The sequence below is a fragment of the Heptranchias perlo genome, chromosome 26 (assembly GCF_035084215.1).
Source record: "Heptranchias perlo isolate sHepPer1 chromosome 26, sHepPer1.hap1, whole genome shotgun sequence".
Classification (NCBI taxonomy): domain Eukaryota; kingdom Metazoa; phylum Chordata; class Chondrichthyes; order Hexanchiformes; family Hexanchidae; genus Heptranchias; species Heptranchias perlo.
In genome coordinates, this window is record NC_090350.1 from 40,713,480 (window position 1) to 40,722,873 (window position 9,394).

Genomic DNA, 9,394 nt, shown 5'->3' on the forward strand with positions numbered 1-9,394 from the left:
GTATGGGGAAGACAAACAAGAAAGTTGTGAGGTTCATGTCGAGGAAATCACAAATGGGTAGTGACAGTCAGACCACCGACAATCTTCAATCTCTACAGCGTACCCCTACCCCAAACAAAATTCTGATAAACGTTCCTTCAGTGTTTGGCAAGCCTTTGGTACCAGCTGAAGAAACACTGGTTTCAGGAAAAAAACTCACACCTGATAAGATAAAGCCCAATACAAATTACTCAATAATCTCCACTGTGTGCCCTTCAGATGAACGGAAACACCCAAGTACAATGGTAGAATTAACAGGGAAGTGGGTGTTAGCAGAGACTGTGTGGACAGAGCTGGGGAGAGGCACAATCACACGAGCAGAAGAATAATCCAGAGTAACTCCCTACATCTGCACACCTTGCATTCTACCTTCATAGAATCATAGAACGGTTACAACAGACAAGGAGGCCAGTCGAGCCTGTGCCTGCTCTTTGTAAGAGCTATCCAATTAGTCCCATTCCCTCGTTCTTTCCCCGTAGCCCTGCAAATTTTTTCCCCCCTTCAAGTATTTATCCAATTCCTGTTTGAAAGCCACGATTGAATCCAGCTCCACCACCCTTTCAGGCAGCACATTCCAGATCATAACTACCCGCTGCGTAAAAAAGTTTTTCTCGTCACCTTTGGTTCTTTTGCCAATCACCTTAAATCCGTGCCCTCTGGTTCTCGACCCTTCCGCCAATGGGAACAGTTTCTCTTTATTTACTTTATCTAAACCCTTCATGATTTTGAACACTTCTATCAAATCGCCTCTTAACCGTCTCTGCTCTAAGGAGAACAACCCCAGCTTCTCCAGTCTATCCGTGTAACTGAAGTCCCTCATCCCTGGAACCATTCTAGTAAATCTTTTCTGCATCTCCTCTCTTAAGGCCTTGACATCCTTCCTAAAGTGCAGTGCCCAGAATTGGACACAATACTCCAGTTGTGGTCAAACCAGTGTTTTATAAAAGTTGAACATAACTTCCATACTTTTGTACTCTATGCCTCTATTTATTAAGCCCAGGATTGCTCAGCTAATTACCCCTTAGCACTGCATACAGGTTAAGATGTTGGTGCTATCAAGTTGAAACATGTACTTGCCAGATTGGAGGAAGATAAAAGAATGCTAAAGGAATCAAGGGATATGAGGGAAAAGCGGGAACAGGGTACTGAGTTAGACGATCATCCGTGATCATTTTGAATGGAGGAGCAGGCCCGAGGGGCCGAATGGCCTACTCTTGCTCCTATTTTCTATGTTTCTGTGAATGTTTTCACCCAAACACATCCCATGTCCAGCTGATGCCAAGGCACGGGATTGCAATCCACCAGGTTCAAAGTTCCCAATCATGCACGTCCCTCCAGGAGGGGCTAAAGAGACTGGGCAGCTCTCCACAGGGGTGAGGAGGGATCGGAGAAGACAAAAAAATAATGGAGAGTCACTCCAGGCCACCCCCCCGCCACCTCAGCAACCTGCTTCGGAGACCCGTGAACAAATCCCGGGCTTGGAATAGGATGAAGAGACCAAGATGATGAAGTATAAAATATTTTATAAGTTGCTCACCTTCTCTAAAATAACAGATATTTACAGTAACTACTTGCATTGATATAGTGCTTTAATGTAGTGAACATCCCAAGGGAGCAATCAAACAAAATTTGACACCGAGCCACACTAAGAGATATTAGGACAGGTGACCAAAAGCTTGGTCAAAAGAGGTAGGTTTTAAAGGAGCGTCTTAAAAGGAGCAGAGAGAGGGAGAGAGGCGGAGGGAATTCCAGAGCTTAGGGCCCAGGCAGCTAAAGGCCGTAATCATAAAGTACTTGAGCTCATCTGAAACTCTGCTGCCCGTATCCTAACTCGCACCGAGTCCCGTTCACACATCACCCCGGTGCTCGCTGACCTACATTGGCTCCCAGTCCGGCAACACCTTGATTTTAAAATTCTCATCCTTCCATGGCCTCGCCCGCTCCCTATCTCTGTAACCTCCTCCAGCACTACAACCCTCCAATTCTGGCCTCTTGCGCATCCCCGATTTTCTTCGCTCCATCATTGGCGGCCTTCAGCTGCCTAGGACCTAAGTTCTGGCATTCCCTCCCTAAACACTCCCTCCCTCCCTAAACACACTCTCTCTTAAAACCTACCTCTTTGACCAAGCTTTTGGTCACCTGTCCTAATATCTCCTTATGTGGCTTGGATAACACCTTGGTGCGTTTTACTGTATTAAAAGGTACTAGATAATTACAAGTTGTAGTTTTTCTGCTGTAAATTCTATGTAAAATCACAGCCAAGCCCAGCCCAGTTGGTGCTCAATGTCCAGACATGTTCTCCCAGCCATGGGCAGGGGGGAGAGGGGGGAGGGGGGGAAGGAGCAGAGAGAGGGGTGAACTTTGGGTTCCTCTTTTAGTATCAAATGCCCCAATTTCCACAGACATTCTTTGGTTGTAGAGATACGAGGAAAAATATATGAGTCTCAGGAGGCCCCACCTCTATCTAACCGGTTATGGCACATTTTATATTAAATTATCTGGATAATCACAGACAACACCCACAAAAAAAAGGTTGTTTGGTTTTGTGTTCGAAGGTTGGGAGTAATCTGGACCAGTCAGAAATCCAGGTGAGTCGGCCATTTTCTCTCCTCTGTTGTCCGACGTGAGGGAGATTTGGAGGAGGAACAGCATTGCTGTGTCGGCCAACGTCCCCTTGACTAGACTGACCAGAGATCGGACTTTCAAACTTCAATTAATGAAGCTGGGAATGCTTTAATATTAGTGCAGCCCCCTGACTCTCTAGCCCTCTTCCCCATCTATCTACTCCCTCAACGTTCATCTCCATCCCTCTCGGGCAGCAGAGTTTTGGATGAGTAGGACAACCCTACTTGCGTGGGTGCTCCCTCGCAGCATCTAGAGCCAATTGGGAAGAATCCCAGATCGGCCCTTCCAGGTCCCAACAAGGAACCACACTGGTTGGTAAATCATCAACAGCCCCCCGAGCGTACTGGCAACTCGCACGGGTCAGGTACAAGATTAGCATCGTCGCCCGCAAAGGACTGACTCACTTCCAATCTAACAAATTGACCTAATAGGAGGTCTTTAAAATTATGAAAGGGTAGATGTGGAGAAGAGTCCAAAACTAGAGGTCATGAATATGTTAGTCATTAACAAATCCAATAAGGAATTTAGGAGAAATGTCATTACTCAAGTGTGGTTAGAATGTGGAATTTGCTTTCACATGGAGTGGTTGAGGCGAATAGTATAGATGTATTTAAGGGGAAGCCAGATATACACGAGGGAGAAAGGAATAGAAGGATATGTTGATAGGGAGGGAGGAGGCTCGTGTGGAGCATAAACACCGGCATAGACCAGTTGGGCCGAATGGCCTGTTTCTCTGCTGTAAATTCTATGCAATGTGGAATCTTCACCGGCCTACTTACCAGGTGTGTGGTCTGGACCCCAAGAGATGATTCCTAGACTTGCCTCACCACCACCACCACCACCACCACCCCGCCCCTCTCCAACACCCCGCCCCTCTCCAACACCCCGCCCCTCTCCAACACCCCTGCGGATCTCCACGTCACCCGGTTAGTTTTGCTCGTATCTACGTTCCCTGTGTCGACAGCTGTGGTCCTGAAGTGGGGTGGGGGGGGGGGGGGGGGTGGGGAGAAGCAAAAAGGCGGCTCGAGTCTGAGTCAGACCAACATCTGTTGTGGTTTCACGGTGCTCGCACAGCCAATCACAAGCTCTTCACGGGCGATCAGAGTATTTTAAAAAATACATTTTTTTTTTAAAAAACCACCGCCTGGTTGGTGGCTCAGTAAAACCCAAACAAACCTCGACATCTCCAGGACCACTGAAACTTGGATAGGAACAGGAGGAGGCCATTCAGCCCCTCGAGCCTGCTCTCCACCATTCAATTAGATCACAGCTGATCTGTATCTTAACCTTATCCACCCACCTTGGTTCCCTAACCCTTAATACCCTTGGCCAACAAAAAACTATCAATCTACAGTTTTGAAAGTTTCAAATCGACCCCCAGCCTCAACAGCCTTTTTGGGGGGGGGGGGAAAAGAGAGTTCCAGATTTCCACTCCCCTTTGTGTGAAGAAGTGCTTCCCGACATCACCCCTGAACGGCCTGGCTCTAATTTTAAGGTTATGCCCCCTTGCTCTGGACTCCCCCACCAGAGGGAATAGTTTCTCTCTATCTACCCTATCGAATCCCTTTATCATTTCAAATACCTCGATCAGGTCACCCCTCAATCTTCTTACCGTGTTCAAAATGGCTGCCACAATTGCCTATAATCACAGTCACTTCAGGGAGCAATTCACTGGCGCAGCACAAGATACGCGAGAGAGATGTGATCTTTCAAACAGCAATACTGCGTCGGTTAGCAGTGACCCTGCTGAAAAGCTAACAGCCCAGGATTTGCATTGCCTGAAATGGCTGATCGGGACCTGTGCTGTGTTTGAAAGAGCACAGTTTGTACTCTGTACATATTCCAAGGGCTAACGACGAATCATCAAAGCAAAAACAAAAATGGGTCATTAAACACCGAGAATCAACACAAAGAAAACGTCGGCTTAAAAATCCCTTATATAAAAAAAACACATCAAAAAAATATGAACCCTTCGAGCAGCATCAATGATTTAGGCCTCAGGCTTACATAGAACAAGGGCGAAAGAGAGCTGAACATTCACCTCCTCTTCCTGCCCCCGTGTTGCTCCAACTACACGACTGCAAACATTATCCAAGCACAAATTAAATGTGACGTGAACACCTCACCAGGCAGACTCTAATAAACCGTAGTTGGTGAGCATATAAATGCACTCAGTGCTCACTCCTAGTGCACTGTTGCACACCCTAGTTACAGTAAGTCTCAACTATACCCAACTTTGTTTTAATAACAGAGGTGGGGGGGGGGGGGGTAAATTTTTCTGCCCCAATAACCAGCCATTTCAGTTGCCACTCAAAGATAAGGCTTCAATGTGCAGAAATAATTCAGCATTCACCAAGGCCCGACTGAAACGGATTCCTTCCAAAACCAGCCCGCAGGCAATTGGTTGCCGGTTTGAAGGTGCTTTTAGAGGCTGTTAAAATCACAACTAAATGGCAACTGCAGGTTGGCAGTTGCGACAAGTGAGCAGCATTCTAACATTACGCAGCTGAAGTGGCGAGACGTGGAAAGCAGGTAATGCACACACGTCCGATTAGGACGCTGGGAAATCTAAGAGAAAGAAATGGGGAAACTGTACCCCGAGGATTTTTGGTAACATCAAAAAGGCCATTAGGCCCAAAACACAATCCTTTTCTCCATAGATCAGCCCCACCCTGCTCAACATATCCCTCCTGTCCCTCCCGCTCACCACAGCCCTCAATTCCGTCTCTTTCCAAAATGCAGCCAGTTGCCTCTACTTTCGACTTCAAATGACCTGCCCTGGTAATTATTATTCCACAGCCCTATTACCCTCTGGATGAAGATGCTCCACTCCTCTTCCCTTCTTACTCGTAACTTGTGATATTTTAGCTCATGTTCCATCCCCACAGGCTCCTGTCAATGCCTCAAAATAACAATGCAGCAAACCTCACTAGTTAGGAATAACAAATTACAAACTCCACCGAGACTGAGAAACAATGCCAGCTTAATTACGGGGACAGCACAGCACGCAGTACGACAGGGGTGTCTAACTAGCAATCTGTCTCTCAAACCATAGAATCATACAGCACAGAAGGAGGCCATTCAGCTCATCGTGCCTGTGCTGGCTCTTTGAAAGAGCTTTCCAATTAGTCCCACCCAGCCGCCCTGTTCCCATAGCCCTGCAAACTTTTCCTTTTCAAGAATATATCAAATTCTCTTTTGAAAGTTACTATTGAATCTGCCAGTCGTATTTACCTGTTTTGAAACGAGATGCTCTCAACACTCCGTATAAAAAAAATCTGAATCCAGAATACTCTCGACATGTAAACAAGGCTCTCAACTCAACACCAGTTTAAAATGTTTGCAAATGAGTCCAGACGAACCCCACTAATAAATCATACACTGGTTAATTACGGTGCAGATGCATACTACAACAACTTGCATTTATATAGCGCCTTTAACATAGTAAAACATCCCAAGGCGCTTCACAGGAGCGTTAAACAAAATCTGACACTGAGCCACATAAGGAGATATTAGGACAGGTGACCAAAAGCTTGGTCAAAGAGGTATGTTTTAAGGAGCATCTTAAAAGGTGGAGAGGTTTAAGGAGGGAATTCCAGAGCTTAGGGCCTAGGCAGCTGAAGGCACGGCCGCCAATGGTGGAGCGATGAAAATCAGGGATGTGCAAGAGGCCAGAATTGGAGGAGCGCAGAGATCTCGGAGGGTTGTAGGGCTGGAGGAGGTTACAGAGATAGGGAGGGGGCGAGGCCATGGAGGGATTTGAAAACAAGGATTAGAATTTTAAAAAATTGAAGCGTTCCCGGACCGGGAGCCGATGTAGGTCAGCGAGCACAGCGGGTGATGGGTGAACACAAACCGAGTTGAGCACCAGAGAGCCAGGACTGCAAGTGACTCTCGGGGTTAAGAGTTGGACACCACCCATGCCCGTGCTGCAGGCGATGTTCTCGCCATAGCTCCCCTGGTCAAGGCAGCGGGTGGTCAGGCGACAGAGGCAAGATCGGAGATTCAATCCCAGGTCTACGCGGAGTTAGCCGATCACAGCTGGTGCGGTGTTGGGACGCCACTGCTGGTCTCAGTGTCCTTGGGCTAGTGGGGTGGGCTAATCAGGCAGGCTTCCTGCGTCCCTGGTCTCTATCCAGCAAACCTCTACTATCAATGTGCCCATCTGAATGGCAAGGACAGGATCAGGCTAAGCCAAGAGGGTGGGGGAAAGCACTCGAGGGTGCTCATGGGACTCCACCCCCATCCCAGCACCCTCATTTGCTGCTGAAACCCTCACCCATGCCTTTCTTACCTCTGTAGACTCGGCTATTCCAATGCTTTCCTGGCCGGCCTCCCATCTTCCACCCTCCAAAACTCTGCTGCCCGTATCCTAACTCGCACCAAGTCCCGTTGACCCATCACCCCCTGTGCTCACTGACCTACATCGGCTCCCGGTCCGGCAACACCTCGATTTTAAAATTCTCATCCTTGTTTTCAAATCCCTCCGTGGCCCTCGCCCCTCCCTATCTCTGTAACCTCCTCCAGCCCTACAACCCTCCGAGATCTCAGCGCTCCTCCAATTCTGGCCTCTTGCGCATCCCCGATTTTAATCGCCCCACCATTGGCGGCCGTGCCTTCAGCTGCCTGGGCCCTAAGCTCTGGAATTCCCTCCCTAAACCTCTCCGCCTCTCTATCTCTCTCTCCTCCTTTAAGACGCTCCTTAAAACCTACCTCTTTGACCAAGCTTTCGGTCACCTGTCCTAATATTTCCTTATGTGGCTCAGTGTCAAAATTGTCTGATAATCGCTCCAGTGAAGCGCCTTGGGACGTTCTACTACATTAAAGGCGCTATATAAATGCAAGTTGTTGTTCAGGGGAAGGAGAGTAAAGAGAAATGGTGACGGAGCAGCACGAATATGGCACTCAAACGAGACAAACCAACGGCATCATCATCCAGAACACACGGAAACACCGCACCCTGTAAATAAACTCCCCAACACTCTGGTCAGAGAAGCTTACAAAATACAGAGCCCTTCCCCAGAAAAGCAACTAAGTCATTAAGAACAAACCCCAGCCTCCACCCCAAAACAAAAAGAGCAGGTGGCCTATCAAATTAGAAATTGTTAAAAACTTTGAACAGTTGGTGCATTTTGGGAATATAACAGCACTTCTGATACCCAGACTCACCATCCAAGTGAGGGCACTTTAATGAGCTCTGTAATAAAGATGTCACAGGTGAGTATTTTCTGACTTCAAAATCTTGTTTTAATATTACACCATCAACAAAGGAAGGGGGGGGCCTTTTTTTAGTCAGAGGGTCTGTACAGAGTCCACTGTAACATCCAGGTTTGTTCAAATGTTAAGGGACATCAGATGCTTAAAATGCAAAGAGGTTATTATTACAATTAAAAATATATAATGTTAAAAGGGGGAACATTTAGCAGCTCCTTTCCTTGTGTTTTGAATTATTCACATTATATTTTCTGTATATCTCTTTACTTGAAATTTGTGTTCCCGATTCTGGTGTCAGTTCCAATCTCACTTCCGAATCAACAAGCTGCAGAGAGTTGGCAATAAATTTCCTTTTTAAAAAAAAAAATCACCCCCCCCCCCTCAATCAAAATCTTTGTTGATGAGGCTGAAGGTTTTGTGCCAATGAAATAACACATCCTGGTTAGTTTCACTTTTCCTTCATTTTTATTTAATAGCTGGAAAAGGTTAAACCCAAGGCAAAGTCCCCGAGTAAACTTTGACCCCCTTTGGTTAAAATATAAATATTTGGAAAGTTCTTTGAATTAAGAGTAGAACTCAGGACACCTCCAGCAAGATCTCAGACAATGACAGTTTGATCATCTTTAAGAAAAATGGCAATGCGTTTGCAAAACAAATCCGGAGATTCACAAATTATTTTTTTTTGTTATTTTTTTTTAAAAAGACAAAAAATATAAGCCAGCGAAGAGTTGCAGTAAGCGGCCATCTGACCCGTCTCGATATTACAATAGATCCAGCAAGAAAGCGAAACCTGCTTTAAATGTTCAGCACCCCCCCTCTCGCCGCCACACACACACACAGAGATAAAAAGTGGGGTTCATTTTCAAATGCTGTATATTTTTTATATGTTAAAAGGAGTGAATTTAATGTCCCTGAATGGGAATGCACAGGCTGCAGTGACCTGGGATTTGCAGGAACTGAGCTAGACATTGCACTCAAGTACAAAATGCACGTTTATTTCAAAATGAATATATTAATTATAAATTACACTTACCGGCAGGCGCCCTGTGCTCGTTCTTATTGTTCTAACTTCAGGTCCATGAGGGGTGGTGTACAGACAGTCCCCACTGTGGTCAGAGTATATTGCTCCTGCAATCTGGGTGAAATAACTGGCCGGGATGGTGGGGATCTGGGGACTACAGAGCCCCGTGCTCCCATTTTCCACATTGAGAAGTTTCTTCTGGGAACTGGACACCACCCCAATGATCCCCCTGCCTGGGGCTGGGGAAACTCCCTTTGGCATCTTTCACAAGGCAGAAATCTTTCCCCCACTTCCCTCCCCCCTTTTGTTTGCAACGAGAGAGAGGAAAGAGGGGCAAAAAAAAAAATGATTGATTTCAAACCGGGATTTGGATGCAAAATAAAAAGCAAAGTCAACAAATGCAGAAATATAAATGATCAGCAAAGTCCCGGGGTTAAACTGCAGGGTGCCTCGCATCTGATGTTGCTTTGGATGCAGCAGGATGCAATGGATTGT

The 9,394-nt window shown here is 46.5% G+C and overlaps 1 protein-coding gene across 1 annotated transcript in view; it reads right to left on the reverse strand.

The window, feature by feature from the left end:
• e2f2 (E2F transcription factor 2) overlaps positions 1-9,163 on the reverse strand; it is a 40,648-nt gene extending 31,485 nt beyond the window's left edge. The window contains exon 1 of the mRNA XM_068007047.1: positions 8,912-9,163. Within this exon, the coding sequence (XP_067863148.1) occupies positions 8,912-9,160 (249 nt within the window). The 5' untranslated portion in view covers positions 9,161-9,163. The remainder of the gene's footprint in view (positions 1-8,911) is intronic.
• Between the last annotated feature and the right edge of the window lie 231 nt (positions 9,164-9,394).